This window comes from Pteronotus mesoamericanus, unplaced genomic scaffold (assembly GCF_021234165.1).
Source record: "Pteronotus mesoamericanus isolate MK-2021 breed Mesoamerican mustached bat unplaced genomic scaffold, CSHL_Meso_final scaffold_1186, whole genome shotgun sequence".
NCBI lineage: Eukaryota > Metazoa > Chordata > Mammalia > Chiroptera > Mormoopidae > Pteronotus > Pteronotus mesoamericanus.
Window position 1 is genome coordinate 7585292 of NW_026555302.1, and position 23863 is coordinate 7609154.

General features: G+C 48.9%; 1 protein-coding gene across 3 annotated transcripts in view; it reads right to left on the minus strand.

The window, feature by feature from the left end:
* Positions 1 to 20820, minus strand: part of FAM20B (FAM20B glycosaminoglycan xylosylkinase) — a 31851-nt gene extending 11031 nt beyond the window's left edge. Inside the window, exons 1-3 of one of the 3 annotated variants that reach the window (XM_054587714.1) lie at positions 20792 to 20820; positions 8020 to 8526; positions 2466 to 2552 (exon numbers count right to left, since the gene is read on the minus strand). In XM_054587714.1, coding sequence (XP_054443689.1) covers positions 2466 to 2552; positions 8020 to 8396 — 464 coding nt within the window. In that variant the 5' untranslated portion in view covers positions 8397 to 8526; positions 20792 to 20820. Of the gene's footprint in view, positions 1 to 2465; positions 2553 to 8019; positions 8527 to 19793; positions 20019 to 20581; positions 20694 to 20791 lie in introns of those variants that run through there. The other 2 variants (XM_054587712.1, XM_054587713.1) reach the window with 2 other exon arrangements.
* Between the last annotated feature and the right edge of the window lie 3043 nt (positions 20821 to 23863).

The following is a 23863-nucleotide window of genomic DNA, read 5'->3' on the forward strand; positions in this document are numbered from 1 at the left end:
CGGGTCGTTATATCCTGAGCCTTTCCCAGGGCACGACGTTTAAAAATGGCTGCGTGGCACAGAGGTTCCCGGAGGGTGGGGGTGGCAGGTGGAAGCAGCGGGTAGAGGGGGGTCAACTGTGTGGTGACGAAGAGAAACCTGACTTTGGGTGGCGAGCACACAGTGCAACGTACAAATGATATGATGTGTTACAGACTGTACACTCGACACACAGTCCTACTAACGAATGTCACCCCAATACTTTTAACAGAACAAAACTTTTTTACAGGCAGTGTAATAAAAATCCATTCCTCAGGGCTGTTGACTGACTTTGTCCTAAACTCTTTGGAAAAGCCACAAAACAAGGAGATCAACAGATTTGTCAAAATAACATAAAAATAGAGAGGACCTCCTGCGGCCAGAGAAGGTAGTCAAATCCTAATAAAATGGAGAAACAGCAACCCAGGGCGGGCAGCGCCAGGAGCTGTGCGCGAGAAAGCAAGGTGGGGGGGGGCGTTTCTCCCCAGGGCCCACTGCCAGCAGCCGGCTCAGTGGCAAGGAGCCGCGCCACAGTGGTGGCAGGAAGCTGAAGGGGAGAAGCAGGGCGGCAGGGAACGAATGGGGTAGGGGCCTGGCCAGAGAACGGCTTCCAGATTTTGAGGTAGAGAAGGACTTTTAAACACACGACCTCTTAAAACACAAGTCATAAGTTGAAACATTATTATATTTAGTAAACATCAAAAGTAATGATTTCTGTACAAAGACTACTTCAGAGTAAGTTAGCAAATAGGTGTTGTGCTGTGAAAAGATAAGGAGATACTAAAGGTTGCCAACAATTGGGGAAATGCAAAATACTGAGATCCCACATTACATATGTTAGACGAACAGGAGGTGGTGTGTTGGGTCATATGAAACAAGGGTGCGGCTGTGGGGAGATGCCCCGCACACGCTGCGGGGGCGCATGCACAGGGCAGTGCAGGGGCTGCGGACGAAGGAAATCGGGACGCAGCGGAGGTCTGGGAACGGCCGGCCCAGGTGTGCCATCCAGGGAGGAGCAGGGCTACCCACCTCTTTCCCACTGGGCCTTACAAGAAAGAGGCCACGAAAATCCATGGGATTGTGACAAACATTTGCTTAGCCTCTTCCACAGCATTTCGTGTTTTTTAAATTGACACCAGTTTTTTTTTCAATTCTGAAAATGCTACAGCTAAGACTGTGGTATATGTATCTTTGAATTTCTATTTCTCTAGGGTCCCTTCCAGAAATATCTTAATTATTTGCATAACAAGGTAGCACTCATTCAAAGAGAATGAATGTAAGGCTTCTGACACCTAAGGCCAGAGCTCTGAACAGAAAGACAACCAATTAACAATTCCAGAAGCAACACGGGGCTCTCGATGTCTTCCGGCCATTGAAGGTGGGTTTCTAAAAAATCTTTGCCATTTTCACCAAAATAGTATCCCATTGTTTCAACTGGACTTTATGGATTACTGCTGAGAATGAGTGCCCCACCCATTCCATATTTATTAGCAATCAATAATCTCTCTCAACTGCGTCCTTAGACCATTTTTCTACTAGAGTTTGAGCGTATGGATAGATTTGTATAAATATTTATATGTTATGGCTATTAATGCTTAGATTACATTAGAGTCAAATATTTTCTTCTCGTTTGCCTTTTTGTTTAATGTTTTTTGACATGTAAATTTTTTTAATCTAGTTGAGTCTATTGAGCTTTTTCTTCATGATTTTTTTTTTTAAAGATTAGTTTAGAAAATCCTTCCCAATCCAGAGGAAGAGAAAAATTCACCTCAATTTTCTTCCAATTTCCTTACAGATTCATTTAAAAAATACTGTGAGCATTTCTTTAAAGTCTGCCCGTGTGCCCTCATGGAAGAGCTGGTCAGGAGAACTGGGTTTACCTGCAAGGCTCCTGCTGAAAATACGAATTTTCCTAGCTCACTTATACACACAGAATTCATGTGTATTTTTCTTTTTGGAATTATTCTGGTTTTTGAAGTTGTGCCTATTTTATAGGAAGGATAATAAAATTCATTATACATGTCATGCTATCTGTTTCTAGCATGTGGGCATAAGTCAGTATTACTTCCCTAAAACAAAAACAAACCCATGTTGCCAGGCTCAATGAACAACCAGTGCAACTCAGGAACATGAGTTCCAGCTTTGGTTTTCATCCTGCCATTTTATTTACTAACTACACCCTCACTCACGATCATGACAGAGGGCAGACCAGAATGAGATGACCTAAGAAGCCTGGCGCTCAGAAGTTCACTTTGGTATTGCTCCTAGTACCACCCGAATTAAGAGGGCCTCAGGAAAATTTAATGGAATCAGTCAATCAGCTATGCAAAATAGGTAACAAGCCAAAATTACTAGCGTTACAGCCTTAGAAGGAGTCCACAACCCTCTCTTCCAGGATATTTTTAAAAAGAAACAAAACGCACGTAACCTGCTGTGATTACGCCTACCTGTCCAAGTGAAAGGCTGCCACCTCGGCGTTGTGTCTGTCATAGCCAGCGTAGGGCTCCCCTTCGACCACGTAGTCTCGGTCATACCTGCGGGGCAGACGGGAAGCGCGGAGACAGGACTCCTGTCAGCACCACGGGCAACAGCACCCAGAACCTCAGCAAGCCTGGCTCTGGCCCTAACCCTCCCTGCAGCCCGAGGCCGGGGGCAAGGATGCAGTGGAGAAGCGGCCAGGGTTCAAGCTCTGCCTCAGCAATGACACCAGGAATCAAGCAGGGAAGGTGGTGTTTCTACCCCTTTAAAGGTTTCCGATGCGGCGCTAGTAAAACTACAAGGTACTTTTCTGGAAGGCAAGGACCACCTTTGTTTCTCCACAACAGCGGTGAAGCCTGTAGTTGGTGCTTAACAAATGTTTACTAAAATGTTTATTAGATTGAACTGAAGAAATGAAGGGAAAAAAGTAATTAAAATGGTTGGTTATCAGAATGGCTACAGCAAAAGGCTTGTAAGAGAAGTTTAAATTTCTTAAGAAAAAACAGCCCTGATACACGTTAGTTTTTGTTATTATGTAGGTGAAGGTGCATTTGAGAAAAGCTGTTTGGATACTCATTCTCTGCCTCTTTAAGTTTATGCCGAGGCAATGGGAGAAACGCCGGGCCGGAGGGCTCGGTGTGCTGCTGCCATACCTCCCTGAGTCACCTGAGCAAACCCTCTGTCTGCATCTTAGATTCCTGATCTGCAGCATTAGGGGCTTGACTAGGAGGTAATTTCTAAGATGTTTCATCTCAAACTCCATTGTGATGATTTTGCATCATGTGCATGACATAAAGGGTAATGAAAACTGGTATATTTTTCTCTACTAATCATAAAGAGATACAATGGAAACCTGTCAATTAGGAAGAAAGAGACGTTTCATTCACCTATGGCCTCTACTGTTCACCTGCATTTCCCAGTTGAAAAGGACACCTATTAGGCTGTACAGGGCGCCATCAAATAGAAGCACATAGGGGCGGAAGTGGAGCTGCTCTGCTGAGGACGCATGGCTCTCCAATGCTGAAAAGGCTGCAGGGAAGTGGGAAACGGCACTAGAAAAGGTAGTGACCTTCAGCCTGAGTGACTGTAGAGTATGAAGTGAAAGCTTAAAGCTTGTCCACAAAACCCATTTATCGAAGCAAAGCGCTGCATGCTAGGAGACAGCCATGCACCAGCGCCTGGTGGGCCGCCTGTTTCTTCCCGGCACTGTGTGCGCTCAAACGCGGTTTTCTGTCTCTCGCGTCAGAGCACTACGCAGCTATCTAGGATTACACGGCTCTCTCCAGATGAGAATTCTCAATTTTTACAGAACCGCAGGCAAAGCTCTCACTTCAAGCACCACTCTCTCCATGACAGCTGCATGCTGGTGGTGAGCGGGGCGGGGGGGGGGGGGCGGTTCTTGGACACCTCCTGTTTCAGGCTCCAGTGGAGCCACAGGATATATGCAGTGACGTGCAATCCACACCTTTCCGTGACAGCGAGCTTTCAAATGTGTCGAAAGGCTGCCTGACCAAAACGTAAGGCCTCAGGGGAACCCAGGAGCTTTGGGAGTGGGCGGGGGGCGCGGGCGGGCGGAGGATAAGAATGAGAAGGAGGCACAGGTGAGCCGGGAGGCCGGAGCCCTTGGCCCGCACTTCGGCTGTGTGAACCAGGGCGGGGCAGAGCTCTGGCTCTCCCTTTCCTCGCCGTGAAAGGAGCAGCTGGGCTGGCTGAGCTCCGGGGTCCCTCTCAGCTCTTCCTAAGACCTCCCCTCACTTCTACCCACTCCCAGGCCCCTGCCGTCCTGCTCCTTCTCACCATCACTGCAGTGCGTGCCTGTGACAATCAATTTAGTTGCAGAATGGAAAAAAAAATCACTTTCGCAATGTAAGGCAAAATGTGTAAATAAAAACGCCTCTGTATCCCTCCATGTCACCTCTCTCCCATCCTCCACCTCTGAGAGCAGGACACGGACAAGCAGGCTCCAGCAACGCCGAAACCCCAAGTGGCTGTCACTGAAATTGGCCCGTTGCACATGAGCAGCGAGGACGCAGCTCCCCCTCTCAGCACAGCGATCCATCTGAGTCCCTGACACAGCAGCAAAATTCATACAGGAACGGCCAATAAATCACGCCTACCCTTCTGGTGAAGGACATCAGAGTCTGACCAAGGACATTAATTTGCACTTACACTCGGACTAAATCGCCTCGGAGGTCCCAGGTCAGAATGTCAACGCGCCAGATGTTCCAGGACAGGAGTCAATTTCTACGAGCACCAAAGTGGACCCCCGCCCTCCCCAACCTGCGACAGTGCTGGGGCAATGAGCACAGGGCGGTGTGCTCAGGGACGCGGGCGCTGTCCCCGCTGCAGGGGCCCGCGCAGCGTGCCGGGGAGGACAGCCCCCCGGAGCTGGCAGTGGACACGGGGTGGTGAGGGAGGAGGGCGGCAGTGTGGCAGGAATGAGGAGGAAAGGAGAGCGCGCGTGACTAGACTGCGAGGGCCTGACCGTTCGGCCCGGCCTGCGGGCGCCGGGTTTTGTGTGGCGATGAGAAGCTGCTGGGCGTTTTAAGGCTGTGTGCCCGGGGCTGCCTGGGCGTCGGGGGGACGGAAAGCAGTGTCCAGCAGGGTCTGGGGGGGGCAAGGTAACGGGGCGGCTGCAGTGGGAGTGAGGGAGAAGACACGAAGCACCAGAGACCGAGGCTAGCCGATGCATTTACCTGCTGTCCCCACCCCTGGGCACCAGCCGGGCCGCCCCGCCCTCCACGTGCACCGCGCGGGAACAGCCCAGGCCCACCTGCAAAGCTCCGGGCGGGTGCGCGTACCGCATGCTCTCAGAGCCGGCTGGCCTCCAGCCCCTCCTGCAGCCTCCCTCGCCCTCAGCTCCCTGGTGCACAACGGGGCACAGGGAGGCTCTCCTCTTCTTCACACACAGAAGGCCCGCGACTCATCTCTTAGCAGATCTCCCAGGCTACAAAACCAAGAGGCCAAGGACCGCATTTCAAAACTAAACTCGCCATCTTTGATGATGCGCGCACCATGCCATCACGCTTACAGGAAGGCAAGCGAACGGAAAAGAATTACATGTGTGCGGCCAACAGCAGCTGCTCTTGCTCCAATGGAGCCAAATGCCAGCTCCACTCATCACGGCAGGGCGACCCTGTCAAGCTCACTGCTCACTCTAAGCCTCAGTTTCTTATTCTGGAAAGAGGCACTGTAACTGCCCACCCTGTGATGTGGGTTGAAGGCGTTAGTAGATACCAAGGTGATTAGTGCAATGCCTGGCAAATGGTGTGGCAGTGGAAATTAGATCCCAAGGCCCATATAACCATGCTTTTTCCACATTATCTGCCAATCAGACATTTCTAGTCTCCAAAAGTCTGCTGCACTTTTCACTTTCCTAATTTCCACATCTTCCACACATCATCATACTTCCCAGTTCCAGGTAAACAGAGATCCCTTTGGTTTCTGGGATCCCAATACATTAGGTCTCTGGCCACCTACTACCCACCAAGAGCTGGGTTACAAAAGGCGCTAAGCCAACCACTCTGGTCCCAGCTGAATTTTGTACCTCTTTACCCCATACTTCTCCAGCATCATCCAGCAAGGTACCCAGAGATATGTGTTTTAATTCTTTCAAAAGCTCCACTGAGGAATAAAAAAAATTTTTAATACACAAAAAATTTCAGACATTACAAATTTTGAGAAAACTCACTGGTAACTAATTCCTGGCCAAGAAATACAAATCACTGTGTTAACCTATTTCAAATTCATATACTCACAGAAAACTTTAAAGAAAAACTTTTTATTCCTCATTGGAAGATATGTTTGTTTATTTTAGAGAGAGAGAGAAGGGGGGAAGGGACAAGAGAGGGGGATGGAGAGACGAGGAGAGAGAGAAGCATCTATCAGTAGCCTCCCACATTTGCCCCAACTGGGGATCAAACCCGCGACCTAGATATGTACCTAAACCTCCAACCTTTCGATCTATGGGATGGCACTCCAACCAACTGGGCCACCTGGCCAGGACTCACAGAAAACTTTTTAAAACTTAATTATACTATAGAATTGACACACACATTATCTCTGTAGATCCTTAGAGAAGTCCAAAGGGGTCACTGTCTCATACACAGTCCACTCACTAGTGCGCGTTTGAGATTGAGGTAACGGAAATGGTCCAGCTCTGTGCTTTATGCAGGTGAAAGAAACAGAGGGCTATCACTACACACCTACAAGAATGGCCAAAATCCAAAACACAACCACCACCAAATGCTGGTGAGGATGATGTGGGGCAAAAGGAAATCTCATCCACTGCTGGTGGGAATGTAAGCACTTTGGAAAGCAGTTTCGCAGTTTCTTACAAAATTAAACACAGTCTTACCATGTGATCCAGCAATCGTGCTTCTTGGTATTTAACCAAATGAGCTAAAAACTAGTATCTACACAAAAACCTGCACATAAATGTTTACAGAAACTTAATTCTCCACTGCCAAAACTTGGAAGCAACCAAGATGCCCTTTGGTAGGTGAATGAATAAACAATGGTAACACATTAAATGGAATATTATTTAGCAATAAACAAAAATGAGCTATCAAGCCACAAAAAGACAAAGGGAAACCTTAAATGCATATTGTTAAGTGAAAGGAGTCAATCTGAAGAGGTATGATTCCAACGACACTCGTATTCTCGGAAAGGCAAACCTATGGAGACAGTGAAGAGGCCAGTGGGGGCGGGGGCGGGGGCGGGGGTGGGAAGGAGGGGGAGGAGGTAGAACAGAGGGGAGGTGCGGGTGGGGCAGCTATCCTGCATGATGCTGTAATGGTGGGTGCTTGTCATCTTATGTTTACCAAAGCCCACAGAATACACAACACAAAGTGAACCTTAACATAAATGATGAACGGTAGTTAATAATATTGGCTTATTGTTTGTAACAAATGTACTACAAAATGGAAGATGTCAATAATAGGAGAAACTGAGGAGAGGGAATACATAGGAGCTCTCTGTACTTCCTCTTTGATTTTTCTGTAAACCTAAAAGTGCTTTAAAAAAAATCTATTAATGAAAATTAAAAAAATAATATCCACATTGGGGGGAAAAAAGACCTAGGTGAATGTATTACAGCTTCAGTGGTAAAAGGGACTTCGGTCACCGATCCAAAACCCGCCCCAACTCTGGGTAACTCCTCCACAGCATGTAGTGATCTAGTTTTTCACCGCATGCTTTTGGGGACAGCCACATATCTCCCAACTGACTCATTCTGTATCTTTAACATCTGGCACATAGTAGGTATTTAATAAATTCAGAAGGATAGCTCTAACTGTAAAAGTTTATTTAGTCTTATATGAAAACAAATCATGTTCCTATAAATCTCCCCCACTGGCAGACTCACAGGACATTATAAGATAGAAAAGGCTTCAGAGATCCTCCAGTCCACTCCTCTCATTTTACTGAAGAGAAAACCAAAAGAAGGAAATGAACCCTTTTATATAAATCCCAAGTTACACATATCAACCCCCAGCACATACAACTTCCACGATGAGGACTTACCGCTTAGGTTTGAAGACAACTTTCTGTCCTCCTTCAAGTATCAGTAAGGCCTTCAGCTGCGTCCCTTTATAACCCACATCGGCTTTAACGATTTTCTTGGTGGCCATGGCATGCATGATCGCCCCCAGCTCTGGCGTCTCTTCAGGATACACTTCCCGGGGAACCACCCACTGGGCGGCAATCTCCCAGGGGGACTGCAAGGTGTGGTCCAGCCTGGGTGCCAGCTCCACCCGCAAGCCAGCCATCATTCGGTGAAAAGCCCTCTGGTCCTCCCGGTTGGCAGCTGACGAGTCTAAGTTGTCAATCAGGAAAACTTTGGTGAAGATAAAGATGACGAGGAGAATTGCTAAGAGCACGACTCGCTGTTTCAGCTTCATGTTGACCTCTTTTCCTCCTCCCCGACCCACTCTCTCATGCGCCAGGGAGAGCAGGTGGTGCCGGTTAGCAAGGAGATCCCATGACTAGACACACTGGTGCATCTCTCCACTCGAGCGCCTCCCACAAGTCCTGCAGGCCCAAGTGTAGAGCAAAATTCAATCAGAAATTCTGTCCTTCCTCGCTGCAGCTTTTGCAAGCCTCAAATACATTACTTACCCTTTTAGCCTTGCTAGTCCTATGCTTGAGAAGACCTAATAATTTAAAACGAACCTGTCTGGGGAGGGACTTCATATTTAAGAAACAGGCACAATGACAAGCAAGTAAGTCCTGTTTTAATAGGATGCAGAGCCATGTAGGAACCCCGCGGGTGGCTACAGAGTTCCAAAATCCAAAATGAGGAGAAGCACAATGAAAGTGAAACATAAAGATATGCACAACTTCTTAACTTTCATTTTTACCTTTCAAAACCCATAAAGGACTTCTGAACATTCCAAATCACCAGCATTTGGTCGCTTTCCAGTTCCTATCTCCTCCAAAGATAAGTTTTACGACACACAGTAAGACAGGAACTTGTAAAAGCGCCCAGGGGAGTACAGAGGGGACTAACAACTCCTTCTCTGAATCCAAGTTCCCAGCAATCACATCTGCCATATGATACGTGTCATATTAGCAGATCATGTATTTACATACAACATGCAGGCACACATCTCTACTTAACCAGCCTTCCACTAATTTTTAAAATTAAAATCCCTGTAAAATATGGATGATCAAATCTGGATAAATTAAGTAGAGAAAAACACATCCCTACATTATCTAGCTATTGGTAGAACATGACCAGACAGGTAATGACACCCGGTACCAGGGCAACAGCACTAAGTCTGGGCCGGGCAGGCAAGCAACAAGGACGCTGGTACCACAGACGTGGAGAAGTGCTGCTTGGGGTCTGGGGCCAACCACACTCAGTCAATTCTCAAGCTGAAATATTCCAAATGCAAGGCCTGCGCATGGGCATCCAGAACATACGACATTCATGTCATTTGCACACTGACAGGGTGCTCCCCACCCCAGAGGACCTTTTAAAACCATGCACAAGCTCGCTCTGCCGTGTGCTTAGAGACAGCACGGGCGCTGGGCTAAGACAAAGATGACAAGGAGGTGGCAGGGTGTGGCCTCCCTCTCCTATTCATTTAACAACTCAGGCCATTAATCAAAGAGATAGAAGCAACACGAAAGACAGGGCAAACGACCGTCTGAGACACTCCCTCCAAATGGGGGACTGCTCCCCTAGCAAGAGCTGAGACCCAGCCGGAACGGCCCACTGGAGCCGCGGGGTTCTCAGGGCGAGTCCGCTGACAGGCAGTGTGTTCTTAGTGCTCACCCGACCTCTCTTTTCCCTTTAACTTCCAAGAAGTGGAAAGTCAGAGTCAAAGTCAAGTCCTAATTATCTCCAGCCACCTGTTTTGCTTCATCGTCGTCATTTCCCAGGGAGTACATAACACTATTGGCTGAAACAAAGGCAATTCAAATGCATCCAGAATGTAATTGTGATGGTATCAAGTTTGGTGTGAAACGCAGTAAAACACTTCCCTGTGATTACTGTTAACAGCAATGCTGGGAGAGCAGACTGCAGAGACTTCTGCTAGTTCCAACACGACCTAAACCACATACACACACCTCAGGCTGCAGTGACAAAAGGGGACACGGAAACCTCACTGTGCCAGGAACTGCTGCCTCAGCACCTTCAGCTGTATCTCCCTTCAGTCCTGGTACAATTCTGGCCCGGCTCAGCAGCCTTTCTCTTCCTCTGGAACATTCTTCAGGACTCAAGTCCGGTTAACCCGTAAACTTCTAGGGACGCTGCTTGTTTCATTTAGAGGAAGAGAAATTCCCTCACATTACAGAAAATATCATATGCAAACATTTAGAATGAAGGTTAGAAATATTGAGGCTTTCTTAAAATCACCAATATCCGAAGTTCCTGCAGCTCCAAAACTCAGGTGAAACAAACATTGTCCAACCCTGCCACCTGAGTGTGTGCTGGTAAGCTTTTGTGAGCCTTTGGAACAGGCCTCAGAACACACCCGGCAATTTAGGGCTGCAGACAATTCACCCTCTCAATCGGGACAGACACTTTATCGAGTGAACTGTGACGACTTCAACTGTTAGACTATTTCCCTATTCACCTCTGCAGGTTAGCAGTGAGGCTGTTAGACTATTTCCCTATTCAACTCTGCAGGTTAGCAGTGAGGGCAGGTTTAAAGAAGAGGCTCAGCAAGTTTTCATGCTCTCGTCAGTCACCATGTCCGGGCAAAACACGATCGCAATCTGGCACTGTTCTCTCCAGGTGCCCTGCGTCCCCACAGCCGCCAATTCGATTCAGTGCCCATCCCCTTCCACTGGATCACTGAACGAACCGCCTTCCGGGCCACCAGGGTCTCCCATCGACACTGATAATGAAGCAAAAGCAGTTTTCTAATCACACACCACACATTTCATCGCTCCGCATTCCTCAAAGCGTTACGGCCCTACCGTACGTGGCTTCAGCAGCTCTGCTTGGCTACGTGTCACTGTCTTCGCAGCTTCAACCTAAACGGACCAGGAACGTGCTCTGGTCCCCAGTTCCCCATGTGGCTGACCTCTGCCCTTGTCATTCCTCACACTGGAGATCCTCAAACTTCCTCTCGCTCTTACCCCTTCTTCCCACCTTCTCCTGGTTAAGAGCCTGATCTGTCTATCAAGGACCATCTCCAAAGCCGTTTTTGGTTCCTCCTCACACTCTCCACTAACCCCTCTCTCCCTCAGACCACCACCTAACTACACTTGGCCTTGTCCAGTATCTTCTCGTAATGGCTCCGAATCCCCCCCTCAGGTTCTTGGCTCCTTAGCAGTCCTGGCTGTCTTGGCATTCCCTCCAGCACCCAGCACAGGAAGGACAGGTGACTCCTTCACCTAACCCAAACTGCTACGCCAGGCTTTGCAAATACCTTACAACTTACGCTAATCTCCTTCGGTATTTAGTATCAAATGAGTGTGTATCAACTGGCACCTCAATGCTGGCTCTCCCTAATCAGCTACCCTCCCTTTTCCGGCGACCTGCTCCTCTACCAACACTTGACAGTTCAGAAAACACAAAGATACTTTAGAAATCAACAACATGGAGATTATAGTGGAATTTCTACAAAAGTTAGTGGGTTTGCAAGAATCCCCTTATTCCAGAAAAAAAATGTATGACATGGATTAATTCCATCCTCTAATGATGGTATCCTCACTACTGCATCCCTGAGAGGGGAGGGCACCCAAGCCAGGACCTCCATGGTATACCATCTTCTTTTCCTACCTGAGACAGCAGCATACTGCACCCTCTGCATACTGGGCTTCTAAGATCCCCGTAATCAGACACTAAGGAAATTAAAGCAGTATCACTGGGCATATTCCAAATTACTCACGAAAACTTCACCTGCATTCCCAGAAGCCTCCGCCTGCCCTAGCCTCCTCTTGTGAATGCCTCCGACGGTGTAGCACTGTCCGGTTATATGACAGTCATTTATTTAAATACTTCTGTTATGTGGAACACAGCCTACCTCAAAGAACAAATAGACTCATGGGAGTAACATAACTCAAAAAACGTTAACCATAAAAGAGGCAGTGCAGCCCTTGTCTGTGTGGCTCAGCTGGTTGAAGCGTGGTCCTGTGCACCGGACGGCTGGGGGTTCTACTCCCGGTTGGGACACACGTGTGGGCTGTGGGTTCCATCCCCAGTCAGGGCAGGTATGGGAGGCAGCCGGTCAATGTTTCCCTCTCACACTGATGTTTCTCTCTCTCAAATCAATAAACAAATTTAAAAATTAAAACATTAAATTTAAGAAAAGAGGCAGTGTAAAAGTTAATCTTCACACTAAAAGTTGGCATAAACTCCCAGACGTGATTTGTGGGAGGTAGACCTTCACATGGAATTTTCCTGCTGACCCTGGTTTCACGCTCAGCTCCATCAGCTAAACGAGGCTTGCTACGGAGGCTCTGGTTCCTTTCATCCTACACACATGTGCGCGCACACACACACCATCCCACACGTGACAAACTTAGGACTGCTCAGTTGTTTAGAAGAAGAGTGACAGATAACATAGAAAACAGTGAGGTTCTCAAATAAGTCCTCTGTTCAAGAATCTGGCTGGTGTCTGGAGAAACATATACAGAAAAACACATCTGTGCGGAGGTCTGTAAGTCACCATGTGCTGAAACGTAATGTTTGCGGCTCCTCAGGAACTTGAGACCAGTGGGCCCAGCGCGCCCCACCTTACCAGTGCGGTTCCCAGCCCCGCTCCTAGCAGTGCCCTTTGACTCTCCCTCTGGTCAAGGGACAACCTCGCAGCACTTTCCCTAAGGTCAGAGTGAAGAAATCCTAAGCTTTGCTCAGAGCAACTAAAAGTGAAAGCTTTGGTAGTAAACCTTTTTTGTTTCTAAGTCAATGGTCAAATCAAGTTCTCACCGCACAAATGGAACATAACATGCCTGTGAGTGTGAAGTTCCACAAGGAAAACGTTCAGCATGAACACTTCACTGAGAGGGCGATTAACAAGTCGTTGTGGCAAAGGGGGTGGAATTTATTAAAAAAACTATACGATTGTACTTACACAAGCTCCCTGCCCTGGGTGCTGAGTAGGAATTACAAGAACCCTTTCACAAACTTCTTCAGTAATTACTGGTTTCAGCAAACTTCAGAAGGCGTGGTGAGCATGAGAGGTACAGCCTGAACTTAATTAAGAGTGTCTGATTGTCTGCAAAGATAGATACCAACAAACACCTCCTCCCATCGAGTGGGGGGGTCCACCTTCCCTCCCTCTGAACCTTGCCTGCATTGACCAACCGACGTGACAATGTCGGTTCTGGGCGTAGGCCTTAAGAGACCTGGCAGCTTCCACTTGGGACCAAACCACTAGGTAAAGCAGCCTGGGCTAGACCTCCAAGGGACGAGGGACCTATACGGACAGAGGTGCTGGCAGCCCCTGGCTCTTCTGGACACCCCAGCTGAGACGCCAGACCTGGAAGTGAAGCCGTCGAGGGCTTTACAGCTCCAGTTAAGGAGCCAGCTGAACACAGCCACATGTGTGACCCCCGCCTATACCTTGTGGGCAGAAAAACCTAATAGCTGAGCCCAGCTAAGCAGAAAAACCTAACAGCTGAGCCCAGCTAACCTACATAATTCTAGGAAATAACAAATCAGTGTCTCAAGCCACTAAATTTTAAGGTAGTTTGTAAATTCCAACATTCTCACATTCTGTCCATATCGACTATTTTGGGAACCTTAAAAACATTGGGGGAGAAGATATAGAGAAACAGATTACATAACAAAAGACAATTCACTCAGGGAGAGGAGAAACATTAAATTCACTGTTAAATATAAAGATTGAACACAATGTTAGGTCATATTTGCATATTATTATTAATGACTTATAGAATAATAAACTCATTATGAAAATTATATGCCATTTCTATTTCTTTTGTCTTCATTGTAGATGTTTAGGAAGATATATAATTAAGGACTCTTAAAGGTACCAAGAAAAAAATAGAATCTCAACTGGATCACTAAATCTATTTACATACGTTAGAGCAATTAGGACTGATCTCACACACAGACTCACAAAACTACAGATGCCCAGTTACTAAAGCCTAACCTTCATACTTCAACCAAAGCATAAATAAAAGCCAAAATCACAACCCTTTAATAAAAACAATTAGAAACACAGCCACACTTTCACCCTGGGCTAACAGGTCTGATTTACTGCTTTTCTGATTTTTAATTGGTAGTGATATTAGAGCATTGTGCCGTTGTATTAACAGCCCCCTAGAAATTTGCAGTCTCCCGACTGTTAGTAGCAATTTTAAGTAAAATCAAAAGCATTCAGAAACCTTCCCACTTAGCACTGTGAGCTTCTATCCAGAAAGTCCAAGCCTCCTGTACCCAACGGCACCAAGCGTGTGTTACCCCGAGCACCCCCAGGAGGCCAGCCCGCCTGCCCTGCCCCCGGCTGCCCCCACGCAGCATACATATTCCATCTCCTTTTCATCTTCACATGGGAGCCTTCAACAAAAACAACCTCTTATACCAAATACTGTTAATCAGTATCTGCACAGTGTCCCTGTCCCTGCTAATTTTCCACTTAAGAAATGGCTTCTTAATTCATCTTCTTATTCTAAACGTAAGCTGGTCCGTAGCAGAGGGGTGAGGGCGCGGGGTCTGGATTCTGAACTGCTGCTGTATCGCCCAGCACAGGACTTGTGAAAGCGATCTAACAGCTAACCATTCTGGCTCTCGGCTTCCTCATACGAAATATAAAGCGAGAACACTGTTAGCTACCTCAGAGTGTTAAAAATGAATGGCATGGCCACACGTACTGTGCTAGAACTAGTAGTGCCTGGACAACCCACAGCGGTTGCCTGTCAGCCATCGCTGCCCTAGCGAAAACCCAGAGAGGACGTTCTGCGCGGAGAACGAACGACACGAAAAAGAACCCTCGCGGGCTGTGCCGTCTTCCAAGCTACAGGGTCGGGGCTGAACACACGTGTGGCGTCACGAAGAAGCAAATCCTTTCCTAATTCGGAGGAGCCGCTAAGCCTGTCCGCAAGGAGGCGTTTCAGAGTGGGTGCCCTCAGACACCGAGAGGGAGGCGCGGGTGGGGGTGGGGGGCTGTGTCCCTCATCGGACCAACCTGTTCCCGTCCTCCACGAAGTCCAGGTCTACCACAGCCAATCTAAGCGGAACAGACGAGGACATGAACTTACTCTATGTCTCAAAAAATGCTGCAAGGATGCCTTTCACAATATCCTTCAGTTTAGAAAATTAGCTGTGTGCTTTAAAGATGATAGCTTTACATGTCCTTAGGCTCTTAAGCCTTAAGAGTAACTTCAAGTTACAGGTATAGAACATCTAATTCTCGTATCACCCAAATCGGTCTGAGTGCTAAATTTTCCTCCCTGTCTTCACTACCACATTTTAAACACTTGCTCATATCTGTTTACTCAGAACCCCTTTGGTGAAATCCCTCAACAGTTCCCTGTGAGGGAAACCAACCTGGAACCACCACTAGGCACTAATGAAGCATTAAGGCAGCCTTTCTTCCTGCATGTGAGAGTCAAAATGAAACAGGCAATAGTGGTTGTTCCCTCTTTGGGAAAAACTCATTTCCTGCAATCTGACCCATTTAAACCTTGATTTAGGGCAACCTGCTAACCCTCTTGCTTGAAAAATGAGAAGAAAAATGAAAGTCTGTAGCTCCTACTATTAGTGAGATCTGTTCTCAAAAACCAGCATAGGCGGTGCTCACAGATCCAGACACTCTGGAAATGCCTAGGAATCTGCATTCTGTTCCAGATGGGCCAGGAATGATGGCCCTTCCTAAGCCCCAAGCATTTCACTGCTCAGCTGTCAGCGTGTGACCACTTAAGGCTGCACTAAAGACTGCAACTCCCATATAGTGCTGAGGACCAGGTTGCAAGTCACCTAACATCTCCCCTCAGATGTTCATGCTTTCCATCTTTACTGTTCAGTTCACTACAGTTCTCGCGAAGGTAGACAAACTTTATGCAACCATAACACTTCATACTTTTTAACCTTATGTTCTAGGGATTTAAGCTGACAGGCCACAAATCAGTTGAGAAGGAGAACCTCAAGCAGGTGTGTGCTGAATTATGGCTGAGTGGCTCCAGCCATGATCCCCTGACCACACACACCCCCACCCGCCACACACACCCCCTTTTTTTTTTTTGGTATGCCCGTCTCCTCTCCTACTCTCAATTTTAAATTGCTGGCTTCTGCATACCCTGCTTCCAGCTTTCAAGGCAATGCTACTATCAACCTGGTTCCTGGCACAGGCCGGAGCTGGGACTCAAGATGCCCTGGCAGTGCTAACAGGAGGACTGGAGATGGCCCAGGACTCTGCCCAGGAGTGACACAGGGCAGGGCTGGAACCAGAGTTTCAGGTAGTGTTGGCAACGCTTCCCTAAGCAAGAACCAACACCAGTACTTCCACATCATTTTATTTTTTTCTACAGAAAGGACCACAGGAACATAAATGCACCTACACAGAGTGCAAGTTCACAGTAAGAAACAAGAAATAAACGAAAGGTCTTCTGGCAACCCAAGTAGTAGTTACAAAGTTCACCCCTGAACAGAGAAGAGGCTGCGGGCCCACTACCCACTAAGCCCATTCTGCTGTTTTACATTCAGTGTCAGGAAGCAAAGTCACCTGCCCTGCTGCTCCACAGAAGATCAGAAGCTGCAAATTAAAAAGAGGGCAGCAGGGACTAACAACAGCAACGGCACAGCCTTCCCTCACAAAGAAGAGACAGGTTGACTCTCAAGACCAGATTCAAGAATTCAATAAGCAGATGGGGCAAACAACCTACATATTTCAATCGCCTCAAAACCCCAATCCATTACTGTCAGTAATGGATGCTAGTAATGACCTTGAGTCAACAGAACAAAGGTTAAACCGCACTGTTTAAAAGGGCAAAGCACATAATACACTGAAAAATTTCTTCCACAGAAAAGTACAGTTAAAATAACACTTTTTGCACATAATACCTTATTCCCTAACAGTAGAAAAATTAAACATTGCTGTATACACGAAGCAGAAAGCATTTGAGAGCACAGAATGATAGACTTCACCGCCTCACCTACACTTAATTCTGCTACACATTCATCATTTCACATTCCTTGACCTCCCTTTATAAGCTGCCCAAGTTAACACCCTCCCCGGCACAGGCTGTGTACCTTACCAGAAGTACAGACCCCAGGCACACACAAAAGCCTGGCCTCTCTTTCTGACACCAGCCTCCATTTCTTGAACTGGGGGGACAGATGCACCCCCCGCAAGGCTCACCATGCTCAGAGCCAGGCCCTTCCTCTTTTGCTTTTGGGTAAGAAAAATAAAATTATGTCAGACCTTTGCATGGCGGTCTCTCCTAGGCGGCCCCAGCAGTCGCACTGACATTGTGTTGGTCAGAAGTAAGGTCCTGGGTTCCGCACCCCAGGTCTGTGCAAATGAACTCCGTGGTCCTTGGGGGATACAGAGGCGGTTCAAGGAAGGAAACGAGCGGTAGGTGTGGAGTGAGGAGCTGTTGGAGGAGCACTTCAGGGCGGGCTGCCTCTCCTCTCCCACCCCCAATGTAAGGGACAAGAAGGTGGACAGTGAGGGTCAATGTTACCGGCGTGGCCATTACCAAGAGCTATAGCTCTTCTATTAATGCCAAAATACTGGCTCCCCACCTAACCGCTCGGGCAGCCTGTGCAGAGAAGGCCACAGTCAGGTCGGTGAAGCCGTAGCTGACCGTGGCCCCCCCGACACCGTCCACCCCGGGATGCAGGCAGCCAGAACATCATCCAATCCCATAATCTAGTCTCCAGGCAGCGCCAGCAAGTAACACACCCTTTATAGGTACCCACCTCAACCATGTATTTTCAACAGAAATCTGGAACACATTTTCTTGGTATCTTTTCTTACATAAAAAGGTGAGCAAAACATTTAGTATATGCATTAGAATATTTTCCCTTCCTTCATACTGTTTTCCAGTCATTCACGCATGCATTCATTCATTCATTTAACTATCAAGTACTTGCTGCACATCTACTACGGGCTATGCACTGTTAGGTAGAGAGAGAAGAGCATCACTATTACAACAAACTCTAGTGTCTCATTGCATCTGCACTTCCTGCCCCCTCTACAAAACCACAGGGCACTTAGTCCCAGGGGGACCTGACATCAGCTTCAGAAGACTGTCTCCTTTGTATTGTTTGCCACGATGGCCACAGAAAACAAAGGGCAGCCTCCTGACTCTTTATGTGATCGCAGCAATGACCAAGAGACAACTGCTGTGGTTACTCCTTTAAGAAGTTACCAACTCAAGGCCCTGGCCAGGTGGCTCAGCCTGTTAGAACACACTCCCCCATACGTCAAGGTTGCGGGTTTGATCCCCCGTCAGGGCACGTGTAAGAATCAACCAATGAGTGCAGAAATAAGTGGAACAACAAATCCACTTTTCTCTCTCAAAAAAGTTTCTCTCTTCAAGAGCTACTATCTGGCTTCAGGGTTTACCACTGAAATGAGGGTCACACAAAGTGTGGGAAGCTGAAGTCTGCCCTGCAAGGAAAGGAAAGGAAATTTAATTTAGGAATTCAAAATTCAGAAAAGATAAAAAGCAGAAGCTTTAAGGCTATGTGAAAGAGTTGGCGTCCACAGATGCAAGTCAAGAGAACAGACTATAAGTCAACAAATTATCAAGTCAGTAGAAAATAATTCTATGACATAAAGCATTAGGTAATAGAAACAGTACAGTTATTTGTCTGTTCCCTAATTCAAAATACCCAGGAAAAAAAGCAGGACACGTGTTTTCAAGTTTTCACTCTTTAACCAAATCACAGCTATTCTCCTACTGGTTCCAGGGAAACGAACGGAACAACTGACTGTCACATTTTCGCCAGCCACACTGTAGGACTGCTGTGAGCGCCGAGAGTTCCCCATCGACTTTTACCTCCATCCGTTCCATTCCTATCGCTGCACTTCAACGCGAGGCCGAGAGCCTGAATTACTTGCATGTGCTTTTTTTATCCTTTGATAAGCACTTTCAATGTGGAAGGCCCACCTGTTGACTGAGTCCACTGTATGGCTCTAAGGGCCAAAGTCCAACACCTTCACAAACTTTAGAAAACTTATTAATTTAAAACAAAACATTAGCTTAATTTCAAATCTACCTCAGACTGGCTGCAAGTCTAGGCAATTTAGCATCTTCACACCTGTACCACCTCAGTGTCTGAAGACAAGTCCTGATGATAAATAACAATATACAGGGTGGGGCAAAAGTAGGTTCACAGTTCTGAGTGCATAAAACAGTGTACTCTCGTATTACTTATTAACTATTGTAAACCTACTTTTGCCCCACCCTGTATGTAAAGTGCTCTAAGGCTTAGCTCAAAGGTTCTGCATAAAGTCAAGGACTGTTTGTAATACACAAGCACACTGAGGTCTCCAACCCAATCAAGACATATCAACTCCAAGGAAATGCACGCATTTACAACATAAGCAGCATAGGAATAATTCGTAAACAGTGATCTTAATGACTAGATCACATATTTACAAAGTCCTACAAGTTAAAAGCTAGAAGATCCCACAATTCCTACTTTCTTTCCAAGGTGAGAAGTCGAGCCTCCGGAGAGAAACTGGCTGAGTGGAGACGATGCTGATACCTGGCCCTACACTCAGGCCGGAGTATCAAGCATCTCTCCTTTTCCCGAATTACAAGCTCAGCCACCCCAGGGATAACCTGGGCAATTAAAGGACTCAGAATTCCGCACCGACCAATCGTGCCCTGTCCCCTCCGCTCTCCCTCCAACTTCCTCCTACCCTTCTCTTCCTCCCGGGAGACCTGCAGGTAACAGACGCCTGATGAGAATGAAACTCTCCTCAGCCCCCACAGTCAAGGACGCAGCTGGACAACTGCCTGCTTTCATCATTAATGGCAACGTTTAGGTTCTTTCTTAATCGCAGGGCCGTCACACCCGGAAATGAACTCTCAAGCGCAACCCACTTTGGACTACCGTATCATTTCCTCAAGTCGCGCCCCGATGGCGAGCGCGGGGCACAGTCCCTGAGGAAACCACCGACCCCTGGGCACAGGGGTCACGGTCGCCCTGCCTCTTGCCAGGGGCCTGCAGGTCACTCGTGCTTCCTGGCCACGAGGTGGGCCCGCGAGGCGCGTGATCCTCCCCGGGCAGCCGCAACGGGCACCGGCAAGACACAAGGAGGGCACCAGTGCCAGCTGCCTCACGGGACAATGTCCAGGCGCGAGGGATGGTCACTAAAGAGACCCCGGGCGGCCCGAGGAGGCCCCAGGTAAGGCCCGTGCCTCAGGAGAGCTGAGGACGCGCAACACCCCTTCAGCCGCGACCTCCCGCAGGAGCCCGCTTGGGAGCCGTTGGGGTGCGCGGCCCGAGCAGCTCTCCCTCTGGGACCTGCCCGCAGAAGCTCCGGAAGGCTCAGAGCACCAGCGCCTGGCCCCTTGGGGTGGCGCCCCGTCCCGAGGCGGCCCCCAGCCCGCCACACACACCGCGCGCAGCCCGCACTTTCCCGCCCGCTGCGCTGGGGGCGGGGGTCGCGCAACCTCCGCCACCCCCACGCCCGCTCACGCTCACCTGCCGGGCCCTAGGCTCGCTCCATAGCCGCTGGGCCGTGTGGTGCGGTGCGGCCCGGCCACCCCCACCGCCTCCGGGGAGGGGCCGCCCCACGCCGCGCTCAACGCCCCCAGCCGTAGCAGCCACCGCCACTGCGGCTCCCGCCTACCCCTGGCCCGGCCATTCCCTGGCCACCTCTCCCCGCGCCAGAGCCGGCTGTCCCACACCCACCCCCGCCTCCGCGGCTCTCGACTGTTGGTACCGTCCTAGCGTAACGCCTGCCCTGCGGCCAATCCGAGGGCTCACTCTCCGAGGCCGCACCCCCGCCCTCCAGTGGGCGGGCCTACTGGCCCCACTGGGGACCGCCCCCCGTTAACCCTTTCGGTCCTGGCCTGCGCCGCTTAACTCGCTCCGTGCCAGCTCAAGTCGCTCCTCCCAGCGGCCCATCCTGCCCACAGAGATTGACCTCTCCCATCTCTGGCCTTTTCTTTCCTGGATTCCCTAACCAAGAAGTGGTACTGGAGAGCTGGGGACCCCCTGGTCAAATTCTATTTGTGAAAAGCAATTCCCTCCTCCTTTTGCTCTTTTAATTTGACTCGATTTCTGCTTCTGCCTACCTCAATGTATCCCCTTGCCCCAAATAGGCTGGCCTTCCTCCAGTGAGCCCCCATCGCACTTCCTTCCGACCAGAGCAAAGCTCTCTGCCTCATTTAGTTGCATGTAACGAAACTGTGACTGGTTTACTGTAATGTTAGTTGTTTAACATAGCTCTTGCAATGGACAGGAAGCCCCATGAGGGCAGGGCAGTCCTGGGTCTCCAATACCAGACACACACCCAGTAGACTCCCTGTGAATGGTCTGAAAGATTGATTTTCCCTGCCCTTAAATTGTTTCTTTTCCACCGACTCCATACAGAGCATCCACCGTACAACGCATCCATGCATTTATTCACCCTGTACTAAGCTTGGACTTCATGTACCTGTCCCTGAATGGTTATAGTACACGTTGCTCCACGGGGTAAGATGTGTGACAGGAAAGACCAAGCTGATGCTTTGTTGAACCGACATAGTTCATTCAGACAGCAGAGGGTCGGGGAAAGCACTCTCCCTTACAGACTATGATTTTGGCTGTGCCGCTTACCAGCTCAGAGGATCAGTTCCTCATGTGGAAAATGGGAGTTAATCATCGGGCCTACTTCATGGGGCTGTTGTAAGGACTAACTTAGGAAATGTGAGCACTTACTCTCAGGAGATGCTACAGAAATAATTGGGCTTGACCTCAGCCCCAGACAACCTAGCTGGGGAGGCAGCCCCTCCACAGGAAACATTCGTTACTGTGAGGAGTACACAGTCACATACAGGAGAGTTACATCAGCCTCTTACTGAAAGGAAGGGCCAGAAAGGTTTGGGAGTCATTGTGTGACCGTGGAATACACAATTCTTGGGAAAATGAGCTGGATGGTGACGAGAGCCGTCCTTATTTCTCCACACAGGAGCATTCGTCTGCCTGCAGCCAGCTCCTGTCCCCGAACCTCGTTCACTTGTTGTCCAGATCATAAAGCAAAAGGGCAAACCAACAGTTCCTCTAAGACCCTTTACCCAAAGGTCTCTCCTTTCTTGCCTGTCACTCTGACAAGGACAGTGAGGTTGGGGAGAAGGCCAGTGCATCCTGCAGCCTGCGCTTACTAGGGATCCCCTTTAAGGACATTCAGAGAGAAGGGTTCACGGTTTTTCTAGAATTTTCCCCTCCAATGCTTAACTTCACATTCGTAAAATCCTCGCTCCCAGCCACCCTTGACACTGCAGACAGACATGCTTCTTCTGTCCTCAGGGAAGCAGAGCCATGAGTTCGGGACCTTTGTGTCAAAGGCTCTCAGACAGCAGAACTGTTCTGTCCCCTAGTTTTTCCGTCACTAGGCCACAGGACGCAGGCTCTTTGTGAATGTACGCACAGCACCAGCGCAATGCCTGGCACTCCAGGATGCCGCTGCTGCCCTCTCCTCCTGTGACGGGCCTTGTTTCCCCACCACTCAACAACAGGCACTGCAGTCTAGAGGATGCCATCATTTAAGAAGAGGACTCTGACTCCAAAGAGTTTACATGCTTGCACACAGGAAGCAGCGGCCAGGAATACGGGGGCTTAAATGGTGCGGCACAGACTCTGTGATTGCTGAAAGAATCGGGTCCAGGAGGAGAGTGTGGGCTGGTACCACCAGGGATGGAGGGCTGAGGTGAGCAATATGTGGGTGGGAGGAGAGAGGGACAATACAAACAAAAGGTAGGCAGTGCTAGGTGGACTTAAAGACAGACACCCTCAGCAGGTGATACGTGATGGAAGAGTCGTCGTCTCTCCCCTTTTTCCGTCCTTCCTTCAGTGACTGTCTACCGAATGCCAGACACTGAGCTAGTCCTGGGCCAAGCCAAGACAAGCAAGGCCTGGCCCTCATCCTGGGAAGCTTACAGTCTAGTACTGACAAATAGAACGGAAGGTCAGCAGAGCCCCCGTTAGGAAGGTCTGAGCACGTTGCCAAGACTCCCATGATGCTTCTTTCACGATTCACATGATGTACTGTGGTTCCCGGTATCCTTGTCTGATCTCCCTCTTTGCTTCTCCTTCCTCGTCCCCAAACCATAGGGCTCTTACTTAAAGACACAGTCTGACTTCGCCGTCGCTGTGTTGACGTGCATCGAGTTGGAATCAGAGCAGGAATCTGGCTGAGCCCTCCAGCCAGGGGCGGTGTGCACTCGTCCTCAGCAGGGGATCCAGTGCAGACCCCTCCAGCGGTTCGTCCACAGCCCGCCCAGTTCCACGGCCACTCCTCTGCTTGGCATCGCCAGTCCACCCTTCCAGGCCCATTTTCTGCTGATTCCTTACCCTCCCCGCCCTAAGGGCTTGCTCACTCTCAGGAGCTGACCCCGTTCCCTGCACTCACGGTTGCGATAGGGCCTTCCTCTGGAAATCCCACCTTACCCCACCCCCACTCCACCTGTGAAAACATGACTTGTCTCTCAAAAGCCATTTGCTCATGAAGCCTTTCTAACTGTGGGTGTTTTCCCGGGCTCCTGAGACTCAGCCCTTGGTTTGTATTGATGTCTTTGGGGATAAACCTGACGCCTTCCCCTGGACTGTGAGCACTCGAAGATGAGGCCAGGGTTTTATTTGTATCTGCGTCTCTGGAGCGCTAACACTGTCGTGGCCCGCGGCAGACACTCAATACTCGAAAGAGAAGTTTTAGGAGACCAGGTTCCACAGACGTGGGAAATCAGGAGCATCAAGGCGTTATCAGCCCCTATCAGCAGGGTC